Raw genomic sequence first — 17,914 nt, forward strand, 5'->3', positions numbered from 1 at the left:
GGGGGGATGGAGGGGTCTGGGGGTGTATGGGGGTGGGAGCTATGGGGGGATGGAGGGGTCTGGAGTGTATGGGGTGGAAGGTATGGGGGGATGGAGGGGTCTGGAGTGTATGGGGGGTGGGAGCTATGGGGGGATGGAGGGGTCTGGGGGTTTATGGGGTGGGGTGGGGTAGGGATGGAGGAGTCTGGGGGGATGAAGGGGCCTGGGGGTGTATGGGGTGGGAGCTATGGGGGGATGGAGGGATCTGGGGTGTGGGGGGGCTGGGAGGTAGGGGGGATGGAGGGGTCTGGGTGTGGGGGGATGGGAGCCATGGGGGGATGGAGGGGTCTGGGGATTTATGAAGGAGGGGTGGGGTTGGGATGGAGGGGTCTGGGATGTGGGGAGATGGGAGGTATGGGGGATGGAGGGGTCTGGGGGTTTATGCGGGTGGGAACTATGGGGGGATGGAGGGGTCTACGGCGTGGGGGGGATTGGGAGGTATGGGGGGATGGAGGGGTCTGGGGTGTATGGGGGTGGGAGCTATGGGGGGATGGAGGGGTCTGAGGTGGGGGGGGCTGGGAGGTATAGGGGGATGGAGGGATCTGGGGGTGTATGAGGGTGGGAGGTATGGCGGGATGGAGGGGTCTGGGGTGTGGAGGGAATGGGAGGTATGGGGGGATGGAAGGGTCGGGTGTGGGGGAGTGGGAGCTATTAGGGGATGGAGGGGTCTGGGGGGTGGGGGAGTGGGAGCTATGGGGGGATGGAGGGATCTGCGGTGTGGGGGGATGGGAACTATGGGGGTATGGAGGGGTCTGGGGCGTGGGGGGGATTGGGAGGTATGGGGGGATGGAGGGGTCTGGGGTGTATGGGGGTGGGAGCTATGGGGGGATGGAGAGGTCTGAGGTGTGGGGGGCTGGGAGGTATAGGAGGATGGAGGGATCTGGGGGTGTATGAGGGTGGGAGCTATGGGGGGATGGAGGGGTCTGGGGGGTGGGGGATGGGAGGTATGGCAGGATGGAGGGGTCTGGGGTGTGGAGGGAATGGGAGGTATGGGGGGATGGAGGGGTCTGGGGGGTGGGGGGGGTGGGAGCTATGGGGGGATGGAGGGATCTGCGGTGGGGGGGATGGGAGCTATGGGGGGATGGAGGGGTCTGGGGTGTATGGGGGATGGGAGGTATGGGGGGATGGCGGGGTCTGTGGTGTATGGGGGTGGGAGCTATGGGGGGATGGAGGAGTCTGGGGTGTATGGGGGATGGGAGGTATGGGGGGATGGAGGGGTCTGGGGTGCATGGGGGTGGGAGCTATGGGGGGATGGAGGGGTCTGGGGTGTGGGGGGCTGGGAGGTATGGGGGGATGGAGGGATCTGGGGGTGTATGAGGGTGGGAGCTATGGGGGGATGGAGGGGTCTGGGGTGTGGGGGGATGGGAGCTATGGGGGGATGGAGGAGTCTGGGGGAGCATGGGGGGGTTGGGATGTATGGGGGTATTGAGGGGTCCAGGACAGTCCGTGGGGGGCTGATCAGCGGCTGTTACCCCGGAGCTCGAGGGGTGTCTCGTTATCCACAGGGCTGTAATTACCCCCCCCCCGCCACATGCTGATAGCTGGGTGGGGGGCGGGTCTGGCTGTCAGGAACCAGCTGCTCCGGGGGGGGGGCAGGGGGGAGTGACAGCTGGATGGGCCTGTGGTGTGAGGGGGGGCGGGATCCCAGGCTGGCTGGTTCCGGCGCCCCCCGGCTGCCCCCCCTCACCTCTCTATGCTAAGAAGCTCATGGGCCTTTATCAATCACCCCCCCCCGCTCTCCCCAGCTGCTGCCCCATGGTCACTCCCCTGCCCCCAAGCCTGAGGCTGCCCAGGGGGCTGGAGCTCCAGTGGGATGGGGCTGAGCTGGGGGGGCGCTGGGACTGCTCCCCCCACTGGTACCAACCCCCCATGTGCCCCCCCCCAGTGCAGGAATTGGCATCGGCTTCTACGGGAACAGCGAGACAAACGACGGGGTCGGGCAGGCCACGGCCGCGCTGCTGGATGCCAACCTCACGCTGCAGGGCGCCGACGTGCTGGTGAGCCCCCCGTGCCCCCCTGTGCCCCCACTGCCCCCTACCTCCCGCTGCTCCTCCAGCCCCAAACGCCAACCTCACGCTGCAGGGCGCCGACGTGCTGGTGAGCCCCCCGTGCCCCCCTGTGCCCCCCACTGCCCCCTACCTCCCGCTGCCCCTCCAGCCCCAAACGCCAACCTCACGCTGCAGGGCGTCGACATGCTGGTGAGCCCCCCGTGCCCTCCTGTGCCCCCACTGCCCCCTACCTCCCGCTGCCCCTCCAGCCCCAAACGCCAACCTCACACTGCAGGGCGCCGACGTGCTGGTGAGCTCCCCGTGCCCCCACTGCCCCCTACCTCCCGCTGCCCCTCCAGCCCCAAACGCCAACCTCACGCTGCAGGGCGCCGACGTGCTGGTGAGCCCCCCGTGCCCCCCTGTGCCCCCACTGCCCCCTACCTCCCGCTGCCCCTCCAGCCCCAAACGCCAACCTCACGCTGCAGGGCGCCGACGTGCTGGTGAGCCCCCCATGCCCCCCTGTGCCCCCACTGCCCCCTACCTCCCGCTGCCCCTCCAGCCCCAAATGCCAACCTCACACTGCAGGGCACCGACATGCTGATGAGCCCCCCATGCCCCCCTGTGCCCCCACTGCCCCCTACCTCCTGCTGCCCCTCCAGCCCCAAACACCAACCTCACGCTGCAGGGCGTCGACGTGCTGGTGAGGCCCCTGTGCCCCCCTGTGCCCCCCACTGCTCCCTGTGCCCCCCTGTTCCCCTTACCTCCCCCTGCGCCCCAGCCCCTAATGCCAACCTCACGTTGCTGGGTGCTGACGTGCTGGTGAGCCCCCCGTGCCCCCCTGTGCCCCCCACTGCTCCCCTGCCCCCCACTACCCCCTACCTCCCCCTGTGCCCCAGCCCCTAACGCCAACCTCAAGCGGCAGGGCGCCGACGTGCTGGTGAGCCCCCGGTGCCCCTCACTGCCCCCCCACTTCCCCCTCTGTCCCCTACTGCCCCCTACTTCCCGCTGCCCCCCAGCCCCAAACGCCAACCTCACGCTGCAGGGTGCCGACGAGCTGGTGAGCCCCCCGTGCCCCCCACTGCCCCTGTGACCCCTACTGCCCCCTACCTCCAGCTACCCCCTCAGCCTCTAACGCCAACCTCACGCTGCAGGGTCCCGACGAGCTGGTGAGCCCCTCGTGCCCCCCACTGCCCCCGTGACCCCTACTGCCCCCTACCTCCAGCTGCCCCCTCAGCCCCTAACGCCAACCTCACGCTGCAAGGTGCCGACGTGCTGGTGAGCCCCCTGTGCCCCCCTGTGCCCCCCACTGCTCCCTATGCCCCCCTGTACCCCTTACCTCCCCCTGCGCCCCAGTCCCTAATGCCAACCTCACGCTGCAGGGCACTGATGTGCTGGTGAGTCCCCCCGTGCCCGCCTGTGCCCCTCACTGCCCCCCACTTCCTCCTGTGCCCCCCACTGCCCCCTACCTCCCGCTGCCCCCTCCAGCCCCTGACACCAACCTCATGCTGCAGGGTGCTGACGCGCTGGTGAGCCCCCCCATATACCCCTGTGCCCCCCATATACCCCTGTGCCCCCCACTGCCGCCTACCTCCCCCTGAGCCCCAGCCCATCGCCAACCTCATGCTGCAGGGCACTGACACCCTGGTGAGCCTCCCTGTGCCCCCCATTCCCTCCTGTACCCCCCACTGCCCCGTGCCCCCTGTACTTCCATGCCCCCATCCCTCCCATGCCCCCTATTGACCTCTGACCTCCCACTGTGGCCCCAGCACCAACCACATGCTGCACGGCGTGGACACGCTGGTGAGGCCCCCGAGCCCCCTGCCCCCAACTCCCCACAGCCCCCCAAACCTCCCAGAGCCTCACTGCACCCCCTGCTAGCTGCCCAGGGAGCAACTCCCCCACCCTATGCCCCCTCCGCGTGTCCTGACCCCCAGCCTGCACGGGGACACTGTGTACACATGTGGGGGAAGTACGTGAGGAGGCATGTGGCAACAGGTAGGCATGTGGGAGGGGTGACAGCACACACGTGTGGGGGGAGGCGCAACCATAACATGTGTGTGTGGAAGGCATGACAGTGGCACACACGTGTGGGGGAGGCGTGACAATGGCACACGTGGGGGAGGCGAGATGGTGGCACAGGCATATGGAGAAGGCATGATGGTGGCACACACGTGTGTGGGGAGGTTTGACCATGACACATGCGTGTGGGGAAGGCATGACACTAGCACACGCATATGGGGGAGGAGTGAGAGTGTTCAACACGTGGAGGGGAGGCGTGACAGTGGCACACACATGGGGGAGGCATGACGGTGACACACACATTTTGGGGGGAGGTGTGATGGTGACACACGTGTGCGCCATGCACCCGACCCGGGCCCCTCCCCCTAGGTGCGGCAGACGCTGGGGCTGCTGTCGGGGGCTGTGGGGGGGGACCTGACGCAACTGGAGGAGGCGCTGGCCCCCCGCATCGAGTTCGTGGCTGTCGTGCGCAACACGCGGCGCCAGACCGAGGCCGTGGCCCAGATCCTGGTGGGTCTCCCCTTCTGGGGGGCCCTGGGGAGGAGTCCCAGCCAGCTGGCCCACGGCCTGGCCTTCCTGGAGGACTACAGGTGAGACCAGGGGGGAGACGGGCGGGAACAGGCGGGTGCGGGGGGGGATCAGAGAGCTGCCCCTCCCCCATGGGTGATGGGTGGGGGGCAGGGGATGGAGGGGGCAAGGGGGGCTGGGCTCACCCCTCCCCCGCAGGTGGCTGGTGGGGGGGTTGGAGGGCTGGGCTCACCCTGGGCTCACTCCTCCCCCACAGGTGGCTGGTGGGGGGGTCGGCGGGAGGGGGCTGGGCTCACCCTGGGCTCACCCCTCCCCCGCAGGTGGCTGGTGGGGGGGTCGGCGGGAGGGGGCTGGGCTCACCCTGGGCTCACCCCTCCCCTGCAGGTGGCTGGTGGCGGGGTCGGCGGGGGGCTGGGCTCACCCTGGGCTCACCCCTCCCCCGCAGGTGGCTGGTGGCGGGGTCGGCGGGGGGCTGGGCTCACCCTGGGCTCACCCCTACCCCACAGGTGGCTGGTGGGGGGGGCTGGGCTCACCCTGGGCTCACCCCTCTCCCGCAGGTGGCTGGTCGCAGGGTCGGCGGGAGGGGGCTGGGCTCACCCTGGGCTCACCCCTCCCCCGCAGGTGGCTGGTGGGGGATTCTGGAGTCGGGGGGCTGGGCTCACCCTGGGCTCACCCCTCCCCCGCAGGTGGCTGGTGGCGGGGTCGGCGGGAGGGGGCTGGGCTCACCCTGGGCTCACCCCTCCCCCGCAGGTGGCTGGTGGGGGGGTCGGCAGGAGGGGGCTGGGCTCACCCTGGGCTCACCCCTCCCCCGCAGGTGGCTGGCGTATCTCCTGCTGCTGCTGCTGGACCTGGTCATTTGCCTCTTCACCCTGCTGGGGCTCGGCAAGCAGAGCAAGTGGCTGGTGGTCGGGTGAGTTGGGGGGACCTGGCGGGTGGGGCACCTGCACTCACTGGGACCTGATCCCCCCCACCGCCCCCTCCTCTCTCCACCCACAGGCCCCCCTCTTCCCTTCACCACCCCCACAGATCCCTCCCTCCTCCCTGCAACCTCCCCATTTGTCCCACCTCCCCTAGTCCTGCTTCACAGCCCCCCTGCCTGGGCATGGAGTTGGGGGGCTGTGGTGAGAGGGGAATGCAGTGCAGTGGTAAGAGCAGAGCGGGGCGCTGGGAGCAGGATGCCTGGATTCTCTCCCCAGCTCTGGGAGGGGAATGGGGTCTAGTGGTTAGAGCAGGGAGCGGCTGGGAGCCAGGATGCCTGGGTTCTCTCTCCGGCTCTGGGAGGGGCTGGGTTGAGAGGCTGTTTCTCTTTGCCCCACAAGTTGGGGGAGGGTCTGAGCTGGGCCTTTCCCAGATGCTGACTCTACTGTCTCCCCCCACCCCCCAGAATGACTGTGATGAGTTTCTTCGTTCTCATCCTGAGCTGGGGCTCCCTGGGGCTGGAGATGGCAGCAGCTGTGGTGAGTGAAGGGCTTGGGGGGCGGTTGTGGGTCTCAGCCCCGTTCTCGCCAGGAGATCACTGCCTCCTGGGGCTGCAGGTTGGGAGTGAGGGGCACCGGCAGGGCTGTGGGGGGAGCCCAGGCCTCGGCTAGCAGGGGCTGCGGGTCGGGAGTGAGGGGCACTGGCAGGGCTGTGGGGGGAGCCCAGGGCTGGGCTAGCAGGGGCTGCGGGTCGGGAGTGAGGGGCACTGGCAGGGCTGTGGGGGGAGCCCAGGGCTGGGCTAGCAGGGGCTGTGGGTCGGGAGTGAGGGGCACCGGCAGAGCTTCATGCAAAAGGTCTCTTGTAAGGTATCATTACAAAGCTTATGATTTACTGAGTATGGCCATCCTGTTTGTAGGAATGTATCACTCTTGTATCTGGGACTAGAAAGATGAACTATCACTCTCAGGGCCTATTATAATTATGCAAAGTGGGGGCCATTAAAGGTGGTTTGGAATCTTGATGGCTCCCAGCAACCAGGACAATTGACTGTGGAGGGCTCTGGTTGCAGGTGCCTTCCTGTGAGTCAGGCTGGGAGGAATGAGGGCTTGGGGGGTCTCACAGGACATGTGATCAGGGCTGGCTTTAGGCCGATTCGCCCCAGTCCCTGGAATCAGGCCCCACGCCTAAGAGGGCCCCACGCTGGCGCCTTTTTAATTTTTACTCACCCGGCAGCGCTCTTGGTCTTCGGTGGCGGGTCCTTGAGTGCCACCGAAGACCCGGAGCGAGTGATGGACCCGCTGCCGAAGTGCCGCCGAAGACCTGGAGCGCCGCCGGGTGAGTACGAATCAGGCCCTGCACTTGCTAAAACCGGCCCTGCGTGTGATCATGTCACCTGAACTGGAATCCATCTTGAACCTGGTGCTTTTCCATTGAGAAGGAGGGGTGGGAACCCAGAGGGACAAAGGATTCCCGCCTTGGGCCAAAGATCTAGAAGTGGGTGGAACAGAACAAGCTGCAGCCATCATGAGCAATCCCCTAGCTTCCATCTGAGCTGGAGCTAACCAGGGCTGTACCAGGGGAAAGGATTGGGCCCAGACCAGGATGGGTCTAGTCTGTGAAAGAAGCTTATTGGCACATCTCTGAGGGTGAGATTTGATCTGTATTCGGTTTTTTTACTCTATTAGACCCAGACTTGCAGGGATTATTTTATTTTACTTAGTAATTCACTTTGCTCTGTCTGTTACTACCTGGAACCACTTAAATCCTACTTTCTGTATTTAATAACATCACTTTTTACTTATTAATTAACCCAGAGTATGTATTAATACCTGGGGGAGCAAACAGCTGTGCATAGCTCTCTATCAGTGTTATAGAGGGCGAACAATTTATGAATTTACCCTGCATAAGCTTTATACAGGGTAAAACGGGTTTATTTCGGGTTTGGATTCCTTTGGGAGCTGGGCATCTGCGTGTTAAAGACAGAAACACGTCTGTGAGCTGCTTTCAGGTAAACCTGCAGCTCTGGGGGTGAGTTCAGGTGAGACCCTGGGTCTGTGTTGGAGCAGATGGGCGTGGCTGGCTCAGCAAGACAGGGTGCTGGGGTCCTGAGCTGGCAGGGAAAGCAGGGACAGAAGTAGTCTTGGCACATCAGTTGGCAGCACCCAAGGGGGTCTCTGTGATCCAACCAATTCCCCCCACCCTGCATCAGTAACAATAACTCCCTCCCTCCCTAAGGGACTCAGCGATTTCTGCTCTGACCCAGATGGCTTCGTCCTGAACCTGACCCAGGCCAAGACAGAACTGAGCCCAGGTAGGCACCGGGGCAGGAGGCTGGGCTAGATGGGCCCATGGGTCTGATGGGGGTGGGGGAGGGGAGACCAGACTAGAGGGGCCCATTATTAACCCCTTCCTTCTCTCACCCCCCATCCCTGCCCCCCGGCAGAAATCCTCCAGTACTATCTCACCTGCAGCCAGGACGTCCCGAACCCCTTCCAGCAGGTGAGATCCCAACACCTCACCCGTGAACCAAGCTCTCTGGGGCTCGGCCCTGGGCCTGGTGGGTAGGAGCACGCCAGCACCACCAGCAGGGAGGCCTGGGCCATGGATTCTGGGGGCTGAGTGTGTGGGGCGGGGGACCCCAGGCTGGGCTGCGAGTCGGGAGTGAGGAGCACTAGCAGAGCTAGGGGGAGCCCAGGGCTGGGCTGGCAGGGGGCTGCAGGGCAGGAATGAGGGGCACCAGGAGGGCTGGGGGGCAGTTAAGGGGGGGCTCTTACACTGCTACCTGAACTCACCACTAGAGGGCGCCAGACACCGCCGTGCAACTGGTTTGTTGCTGACCGGCAGCTCCTGGGGCGGGAGCCGGGGGGGTGCACCCCTCCCCCGTCTGCGCCCCACAATCCTGCTCTCACCCCCCCAGAGGCTGACCATGTCGCAGCGGGCGCTGTCCAGCATCCACTCCCAGCTGCACGGCCTGGAGAGAGAAGCTATCCCACAATTCCCTGCGGCAGAGGTCAGTGCAGGCTAGGGGTTAAAGCCAGGGGGTGGGGGGACTGGTTGGGAGCCCGGACGCCTGGGTTCCATCCCCTCCTCTCTCTCTCTCTCCCCCAGAGGAACCTGGTCTCTGTGCAGGGCACCCTGAACTCCACGGAGAGCAACTTCCACCAGCTGGTCGCGCTGCTCAACTGCCGGGGACTTCACAAGGTATCGGCTCCGGCCCCCCCGGGGGGTGTCCCGCGGCTGGGCCCCCCTCTGGCAGGATTCCCCCCGCTATGGTAGCCCCCCTGAGCTGTGGTAGCTCCCAGGCTCCACCCCCCTGAGCTGTGGTAGCTCCCAGGCTCCACCCCCCCTGAGCTGTGGTAGCTCCCAGGCTCCACCCCCCCTGGGCTGTGGTAGCTCCCCTCAGGCTCTGCCCCACGGGGCTGTGGTAGCTTCCCCAGGCTCCACCTCCGTGCCCACCCCTGCTCCAGGCTGTGGTAGCTTCCCCAAGCTCCACTCCTGCACCCCCCTACCCCTGCCGGGCTGTGGTAGCTCCCCTCAGGCTCCACCCCCTGGGCTGTGGTAGCTTCCCCAGGCTCCACCCTCCTGAGCCATGGTAGCTTCCCCCAAGTTGTTCCCCCCCAGGCTGTGGTAGTTTCCCCAGGCTCCACCTCCGTGCCTACCCCCGGTCCAGGCTGTGGTAGCTTCCCCAGGCTCTGCCCCTGCGCCCACACACACCCCCCACCAGGCTGTGGTAGCTTCCCCAGGCTCCACCCCCCTGAGCCGTGGTAGCTTCCTCCAAGCTGTTCCCCCCCAGGCTGTGGTAGTTTCCCCAGGTTCCACCTACGCGCCTACCCCCACTCCAGGCTGTGGTAGCTTCCCCAGGCTCTGTCCCTGCGTCCACCCCCCCACCAGGCTGTGGTAGCTCCCCTCAGGCTCCATCCCACTAGACTGTGGTAGTTTCCCCCAAGCTGTTCCCCCCCAGGCTGTGGTAGCTCCCAGGCTCCATCCCCCCCAGGTCTGGTTGCTTCCCCAGGCTCCGCCCCCACGCCCACCCCCCCAAACCTGACTGTGGTAGCTTCCCCAGGCTCCGCCCTCCTGGGCTGTGATAGCCCCTAGGCTCCACCCCCTGGGCTGTGATAGCCCCTAGGCTCCGCCCCCTGGGCTGTGGTAGCTTCCTCAGGCTCCGCCCTCCTGGGCTGTGATAGCCCCTAGGCTCCGCCCCCTGGGCTGTGGTAGCTTCCCCAGGCTCCGCCCTCCTGGGCTGTGATAGCCCCTAGGCTCCGCCCCCTGCGAGCCGGTGACGCTGTCTCTCCCCCAGGACTACGTGGATGCGCTCAAGGGGCTCTGTTACGACGGCATGGAGGGGCTGCTCTTCCTGCTGCTCTTCTCCCTCCTCTCGGCCCTCGCCTTCACCATGGCCGTCTGCAGCCTGCCCCGCGCCTGGGAGAGGTTCCACAGCAGGTGGGCGGGGCACGGTGCAGGGGGCGGGGTCTCTGATTGGGTGGAGCCAAGCGGAGAGCAAGGGGTGGGGAGGAGGCAGGTATAGGGGGCGGGACATCTGGGGTGAGGGGGCAGGGTTATTTGTGGTGGGTGGGGCCACTCACATTGTGGGGCGGGGCGTCTGAGGTGCTGGATGGGGATGGTTGGGGCAGGTGGGTGGAGCTTCTCAGAGTGGAGGGAGTGGGCGGGTCATCTGGGGTGGGCGGGACTGCTTGCAGTGGGGGTGGGGCCTGTTGTGGCATGGCAGCAGGTTGCTGGGGGAAAGGGGGGTTCTGGCAGGGGCGGGGCATCTGGACAGGGGGCGGGGACAGTCGTGGTGGGCGGGGCATCTGGGGGGCAGGCAAGGGAACATGTCATGGGGGGGCATCGCCAAGCAGCCCCCCCACCAACACCCCCTCCCCTCCGGCTGGCAGGGACACGGAGTACGAGGACACGGAGGATGACGACCCCTTCACCCCTCAGGCACGTAGCCCCCCGCCCCGCTCCAGCCTGCGCCTCTCGGCCCCACCCATTTCCAACGCCCCCGTCTCACAGTACATGTGAGTAGCCCCCCTTTCTCCCTCCCATGGACTGCAGCCAGGGCCCGGCAGGTGCTGGGCGTCCATCCTTCGCTCCCCACCCTGTGTCTGTCTGTCCCACCCCACCAGCCAGCTGGCCCCGCTGTGGTTCTCTGTCCCCACTGCATCTGTCTCTCCGTTTGTCCATCCAAGCACCCGTCCATCCCCATTACACCCCATCCATCCATCCCCTCCCAGGTACCCCTCCCTCCGTTCCCTCTCTCCCTCATTCCCGAATCTATCAGTCTTGTCCCCCAGCCATCCCACCGTCCCCTTCCCCACCGGCCCCTGCAACAGCTCTGGCTCAGCTGCGCCTGCACTCACCAGACCCCATCCTGCCTGGGACTTAAGGGTCAGGTGCCCCGGTGCTGAGCTGGGCCTGGCAATGATGGGTGCCTCCTCCATATTGCCCCCTGTCCTGCCTTGATGGATGGGGTGGGGGGCAGTCCAGGAGACGCTCCCCAACCATCAGTGGGCCCCGACCTCCCATACACACCCCTCCAGCCAATCTCTGTCCCTCTCTGCTGTTAAAGCTATCCCCCGAGCCACCACTGGGGGGCATATGGCAACACCCCCCCACCACCACCACCACTCTCCTGTTGTTTCTGGGTTTACTCTGCCCAGAACTCAAGGGTTAATTATAACAATACCAGCTAATGTGGGATGGGCCTCTAGGACTGTTCAGACCAAATCAGACCCATGGGCCCCTCTAGCCCGGTATCCTGGCTGCTGCCCTGCGACAGAGCCATGGGCCCCTCTAGCCCGGTATCCCGGCTGCTGCCCCGCAACAGAGCCATGGGGCCCTCTAGCCCGGTATCCCGGCTGCTGCCCCGCAACAGAGCCATGGGCCCCTCTTGCCCGGTATCCTGGCTGCTGCCCTGGTTCAGAGCCATGGGTCCCTCTAGCCCAGTATCCCGGCTGCTGCCCTTCAGAGCCATGGGCCTCTCTAGCCCAGTATCCCGGCTGCTGCCCCGCGACAGTGCCATGGGCCCCTCTAGCCCGGTATCCTGGCTGCTGCCCTGTCAGAGCCATGGGCCCCTCTAGCCCGGTATCCCGGCTGCTGCCCTGGTTCAGAGCCATGGGCCCCTCTAGCCCGGTATCCCGGCTGCTGCCCTGGTTCAGAGCCATGGGCCCCTCTAGCCCGGTATCCCGGCTGCTGCCTTGGGTCAAAGCCATGGGCCCTGGTATCCCGGCTGGCCTGGGAATCTTAAATAGATTCCCGCCCCACTTCACCTCCAATTAAACCAAGACATCCAGCTGTTTCTCTCTGCCCCCCGCCCCCATCACCAGTGGGCAGCCCTGGGTTCGACGACCGAGCAGAGACTCAGGGTGGGGGTGGGGAGATGTGGGTACAGTGATGTCACATATACTCCAGTTCGGGGGCCTGGCTCTTGGAGATGGGGGGCAGGAGCCCCCCCCCGCTAGCACCCGTCTCGCTCTCCTCGGCAGGAATCAAAGCGGTTCGTTCAGTGGCAGTCCTCGATATGATAGCGTGCCCCTCCTCGACCGGCACTCCCCGCCCCCCTCGGTAAGTCTCCCCCCTTCCCAGCCTGTGCCCCCACTCCTAAGGCAGGGAGGATCACAACCTGGCACTGTGGGACCGCCGTGCCCCCTTAACTCACTGGCCTGGGGTGTCTCAGTATCACCCCGGTGACGAGCTGCAAACCCCCTGTAGGTGCAGCGATTACTCAGCCAGCAGCATGTGCAGCCCCCCACATCCCAACAACACAGCATGACGGCTCCCTGAACCTCTCAGAGAGGGACCCCAGCCAGTTGCCCCAGCCTGGCACCCCAGAAATACTCCGTCTTCCACTGCTTGGCACTCCCTCGGACGGTGCAAGCTAATTAGTTAGTTTGCCGTTCCGGCAAAAGGGGGAGTGGATCCATGCTGGTTTGGGTAAAACATCAATCAGGTTTATTAACTCCAGCAAGACGGAGAGTCAGTGACTCTCGGCAGCGGAGTCAGTTACCTAAGAAATAAAACTAGAAACGCGTCTCAGTGTAACCGTCTGAGCAAGATTTGAATCGAACAACCTCTCCCTCTAACAGGCAGCTCGCAGCTCCTCCCGACGCAGGCCGGGTTCCCTTCCAGCCTGGGACCAGTCTTTCTAGCTCAAAGCTTTTGTCTTCCGGACCATTTTCTGGGTGTGGAGATGGGGGAGGAGAGAGGCCAAGTGAGGACGTCCTGGTCCCTTTTTCATACTTGCTTCCAGCTGCTAGAAAGATCCGCACGGGTCAGGCAGCCCCCATTGGTCGAGCAGTTCAGAAAAGAACTAGATAAGTTGCTGGAGGATCGGTCCCATCAATGGCTATTAGCAGGCAGGGCCGGCGCTTCCATTAGGCGACTCCAGGCGGTCGCCTAGGGCGCCAGTATTCGGGGGGTGGCATTTTGTGCACTCCGCACGGGGCGCATGGGAGCTTCCTGTTCCGCTCCCATGGCGCCGCCGAAGAAGGACCTTCTGCCGACGTGCTCTGGAAAACAGCAGCAGGCAATTGAGCAGCTCAATGACGGCCGCTGTCACCTGCGGCATTTCGGCAGAGGGTCCTTCTTCGACGGCGCAATGGGAATGGAACCGGAAGCTCCCGCGAGCCCCGTAGGGAGCGCACAAAATGCCGCCCCCCGAATTCTGCCTAAGGCGCCAGAAATCCTGGTGCCGCTCCTGTTAGCAGGATGGGCAGGGATAGGGTCCCCAACCTCCCCATCTCACAACACATTATCAGTCGCACACAGAGAGCAAAACTTTGTAACTTGCCGCACAATGGTAAGACACGCAGCCCAACAGGACAGGCCTTCAGATGATGATACCAAACATCCTAATCCCAACCCAGGGTGAACGCTGGGGTCCCAGGAGGCTGCTTTGAGGTACAGAGCATCACGTCGTCCCCTCCAGTCTATCCCACCCACCTGTCTCTCATCTCTCCCATCTCTCCCAACCCCCCAGTACTCACCCAGCATGCAGGCATCTTATGTCGGCGCCAGCCAAGAGGAACCGGGCCCCCGATACCGAATGGACTTCCTGACCTAGAATCTGACCCACGGCCCCCACCCCTGACTAACACATGGACCGGCTGCCCCCCACGGCCGAGTGCTGCTGGGCCCGACAGAACCAAACGGGGGGAAGGAGAGAGACCGGGGCTGCCCCCCCCCCGGCCACCCCCTGCTGACCCATCCCTCCGTCTATCTGGGTTTGATGCCAGGGGTCTGTGCCCCTGAGAAGGGAGGGTGGGATGAAGGAGGAGGGTTTCCCCATAAGAATCCCAGGGGGGAGAAAATGGGGACAGCAGAAGGATGAATGGAGGAGTGGAAGAATGAGCGTGAGAGAGCACAAAGGATGAATGGAGGAGTGGAAGTATGAGCGTGAGAGCAGAAAGGATGAACAGAGGAGGGAAGGAGCATGAGAGTGAAAGGGAAGGAAAGAAGAAGTGAAAGTGTAGAGTGAATGGATGGGGGGAAGAATGGAGAAATTAAAAAGAATGAATGAACGAATGAATGAATGAGCAAAAAGAGTTGAAAGAATAAATTAAGGAGAAGGAATGTGTGGGGAAAAAAGAATGAAGAGAGAAAGAGGGAAGGAAAAAGTGTGAAAAAACAGTGAAAGAAGGAGGAGGGAAAGAATGAAAGGCCAGAAGGAAGCGAAAGGTGGAAGGAGAGAATGAACGGATGGATGAGTGGGAAAAGAACAAAGGAGAATGAAAGAAAAGAAATCAAAGCCTGAACTGAAAGGGAGAGTGAAAGAGACAGAGTGAAGGAATGAAGTGTGAAAAAAACAGAGCGAAAGCAGGCGGGAAAAAAGATGGAAAAGGAGCGAACGGAGGAACAGGAGAGGGGTTGGGACGAGGAAGAGTAAAGGACCGAAGGAGTGAAAAAGCATAGCCGAAAAGGAGGGAACGAGAGAGCGAACGAGTGGACCAGAAGAGAGAGCAGTGGCCAACCAGACAAGTGAGCCCAGCAGCAACACGGGGCCCGGCCAGCCCCGGGCACCAGCCCCAATTAACATCTAACCCCCCTGCTGCAGGGGTCGGCCCCCAGGCTGTAGAGCAGAGACCTGTAGGCAGAGGAGAGAGGTGACTGGCACGAGCTCGGGGGAGGACCCCGCCTGCCGTCCCAATTAGAGCCTCGGCCACTAACGAGCCTTCAATCCAGCGGAACGAGAAATAAAAGGGAAATTTTATTTTACAGGGAGCTGCGTGCACGCTTTGATTTGCCTCTTCTCTAGGGGGCCTGGCTCCCATCCAGCCTCAGGGCAGGGACTGGCTGGCTCGGGGTGGGCAATGGGGCATGGGGCCTTTCCCCTCTAGGGGGCGCTGGCTCCCACCTGGCCCCAGGGCAGGGACTGGCTGGCTCAGGGGGGCAGGGAATGGGGCATGGGGCCTTTCCCCTCTAGGGGGCACTGGCTCCCATCCGGCCCCAGGGCAGGGACTGGCTGGCTCGGGGGTGGGGAATGGGGCATGGGGCCTGTCCCCTCTAGGGGGCGCCGGCTCCCATCCAGCCCCAGGGCAGGGACTGGCTGGCTCAGGGGGGCAGGGAATGGGGCCTTTCTCCTCTAGGGGGCGCTGCTCCCACCCGGCCCCAGGTTAAATGAGTTCAGCCGCTGCCCCGTGAGGCCAATCCATATCATGACTGACACAAACGGGGCCCCAGAATTGAGGCTGAAGGGGCCCCTGAATCTGAATGCCCCTCTGCCCCCAGTGGGGGCCACCCTTTGGGTGGGAGCACGTGGAGGCTGGTCCCTGCTGTTAACACTCCATAGCCCATGGTGGGGGGCAGGGGGAAGCTGGCATCTGCTTGGCCACTATCACACCCAGGAGCCCTAGCTCCCACCCCTTCCCCTCCCAGAGCCGGGATAGAACCCAGGAGTCCTGGCCAACCCTCCGAGCTCTAGGCCCCTTTCTCGTTCAGCTTCCTATGGCCCCTGGGAGTCCTTTGGTGTGACAGCCCCCCCGAGAGTCAGACTCACTCTCTGGGGTTAGGCCCTCAGGCCCCACCACCTCCTGGGGCTGCACCTCTGAGCCTCCAGCCCGCCTGGCTGCCTCCATGAGCCCCCTCTGGGAGGCCACTCGCTCTGGCCCCATAGCGGGGGTTAGGTGGGCGTAACTGCGTCGCTCCGGGGTGTGGATTTTTCACACACCCTCCCCGAGCAATGTAGTTATACCGGTATCGGTCTGTAGCGTAGACCTGGCCAGAGAAAAACATTCTCGGCAGCTGGTTTTAGTTCCTTCCAGAATTTCAAGCGGCTGGGACGAGCGGGTTTGCGGGTAGCCTCTTCGCGGGGCAATTAGCAATGTCTTTGCGTTGTGATGTCCATGTTTCACCAGCCTTGGCGATGGGCGGGGGGTGTGTGTGTGTGATCCCTGTCACAGATCCTGAGCAAACGTTTTATTACAGCCAGGAAACAAAAACTATGGGGAGAAAGAAATTCGAAGGGAGATTAATGCCGGCAGCAACTTGCATCAAGTCTAAATGCAGTGTTAGTAGCCGAGCACCCCAGGAGTGGATGGATTTGTCAGTGCTCAGCTGAGGCCCAAAGCTTTGGGAAATGCTGGCAGCAGGTCAGCCACCATCACACGTAGGAGTCGTGGCTCCCACCTCCCTCCCAGAGCCAGGGATAGAACCCAGGAGTCCTAGCTTCCAGCCCCTTACTCTAACCCCCACATGCCTCCCAGAGCTGGGAAGAGAACCCAGGAGTCCTGGCTCCCAGCCCCCACTGCCCTCACCACTAGACTGCACTCCCCTCCAAAGCAAGGGAGAGAACCCAGGAGTCCTGGCTCTCAGCCCTCACCATGGGACCCCACTCCCCTCCTCTAGAGTCAGAGAGAGAACCCAGGAGTCCTGGCTCCTAGCCCCCACTGCCCTCATCACTCGACCCCACTCCCCTCCTCCAGAGCAAGGGAGAGGACCCAGGAGTCCTGGCTCCCAGCCCTTACCACGAGACCCCACTCCCCTCCTCCAGAGCCAGGGACAGCACCCAGGAGTCCTGGCTCCCTGCCCCAACTGCCCTCCCAGAACCACAGAAAGCACCCAGGAGCCCTATTTAATATTACTCCCAACTTCCCTTCCCATCCTTTCACATTCACTCTCTCTGGGTATGAGGGGGTCTCCAGTTTACAAGGTCGTCCAGATCTTCTTGTATAATATTCCGGTCCTCCTCCGTATTGGCAATACTCCCAACTTTGTGTCATCCGCAAATTTTATTAGCACACGCCCACCTTTTTGTGCCAAGGTCAGTAAGAAAAATGTAAAACTGGTCCCAAAACCGATCCCTGAGGAACTCCACTAGTAACCTCCCTCCAGCCTGACAGTTCACCTTTCAGGTGACCCATTGTTGGCTCCCCTTCAACCCCTTCCTTATCCACCTTTCACTTCTCATATTAATCCCCCTCTTCTTCTATTTAACTAATCATTTCTCATGTGGAACTGTGCCAAATGCCTCACTGACACCCAGGTAGATGAGATCTACTGCATTTCCTTTGTCTAACAATTGAAACAATTGTAGAAAAATCTACAATTACTTTCTATCACAGGGATCGGCAACCTTCAGCACATGGCCGGTCAGGGCAATCTGTTGGCCGGCCACGAGACATTTTGTTTACGTTGACCATCCGCAGGCATGGCCTCCCCGCAGCTCCCAGTGGCCGCGGTTCGCTGTTCCCGGCCAATGGGAACTGCATGAGGGGGAGCAGGCCGCAGGGTCGTGCTGGCCGCGGCTTCCCGCAGCTTCCATTGGCCGGGAACAGCAAACCGCAGCCACTAGCAGCTGTGGGGGGCCGTGCCTGCTGCGTGAACAAAAATGTCTCTTGGCCGGCCAGCGGGTTACTCTGACGGGCCGACCCCTGTTCTATCATTTGGGTGACTCAGTTTTTGCAGTTCACCAAGCTTGGAACAGATCATTTAACTTTAGGAAACATCAGAACAGCCCTTTCTTATCTTAATCCCTCTGTTTATAAACACAATTCTGCCTCCCTGCCTCAGGGGCCAACCAAGGGAGGTTTTTTAGAGGCTTTTAAGCTCCCCCAGAACCCTATGCATGCGCACGGCAGAGAGTGAGCGAGGATGACAACCAAAAAACAAAACGTGGAAGAACCCCCCCAAACCCACCACCTTTACCACATGATGAGCAATTAAAAAGAACCAAACCAACATCTGCTTATTGTATAGTGGACTTGGTGATTGTTGCAGAGCTGGGGAAAAAACCCAGGAGTCCTGGCTCCCAGCCCTCTCACTCTAACCACTAGACCCCACTCCCCTTCTAGCGCTGGGGGGAGAACCCAGGAGTCCTGGCTCCCAGCCCTCTCACTCTAACCACTAGACCCCACTCCCCTTCTAGCGCTGGGGGGAGAACCCAGGAGTCCTGGCTCCCAGCCCCCACTCTAACCACTAGACCCCAC

The 17,914-nt window shown here is 62.9% G+C and overlaps 1 protein-coding gene across 2 annotated transcripts in view; it reads left to right on the forward strand.

Annotated features, from left to right (window-relative positions):
* TTYH1 (tweety family member 1) overlaps window positions 1-14,705 on the forward strand; it is a 30,059-nt gene extending 15,354 nt beyond the window's left edge. Inside the window, exons 3-14 of one of the 2 annotated variants that reach the window (XM_030544838.1) lie at window positions 1,925-2,036; window positions 4,416-4,636; window positions 5,389-5,484; window positions 5,959-6,031; window positions 7,728-7,803; window positions 7,936-7,991; window positions 8,410-8,502; window positions 8,601-8,693; window positions 9,790-9,932; window positions 10,385-10,510; window positions 11,978-12,056; window positions 13,471-14,705. In XM_030544838.1, coding sequence (XP_030400698.1) covers window positions 1,925-2,036; window positions 4,416-4,636; window positions 5,389-5,484; window positions 5,959-6,031; window positions 7,728-7,803; window positions 7,936-7,991; window positions 8,410-8,502; window positions 8,601-8,693; window positions 9,790-9,932; window positions 10,385-10,510; window positions 11,978-12,056; window positions 13,471-13,554 — 1,252 coding nt within the window. In that variant the 3' untranslated portion in view covers window positions 13,555-14,705. The remainder of the gene's footprint in view (window positions 1-1,924; window positions 2,037-4,415; window positions 4,637-5,388; window positions 5,485-5,958; window positions 6,032-7,727; window positions 7,804-7,935; window positions 7,992-8,409; window positions 8,503-8,600; window positions 8,694-9,789; window positions 9,933-10,384; window positions 10,511-11,977; window positions 12,057-13,470) is intronic. The other variant, XM_030544839.1, reaches the window with a different exon arrangement.
* The last annotated feature ends 3,209 nt before the right edge of the window (window positions 14,706-17,914 follow it).

This window comes from Gopherus evgoodei, unplaced genomic scaffold, assembly GCF_007399415.2.
Source record: "Gopherus evgoodei ecotype Sinaloan lineage unplaced genomic scaffold, rGopEvg1_v1.p scaffold_35_arrow_ctg1, whole genome shotgun sequence".
Taxonomy (NCBI): domain Eukaryota; kingdom Metazoa; phylum Chordata; order Testudines; family Testudinidae; genus Gopherus; species Gopherus evgoodei.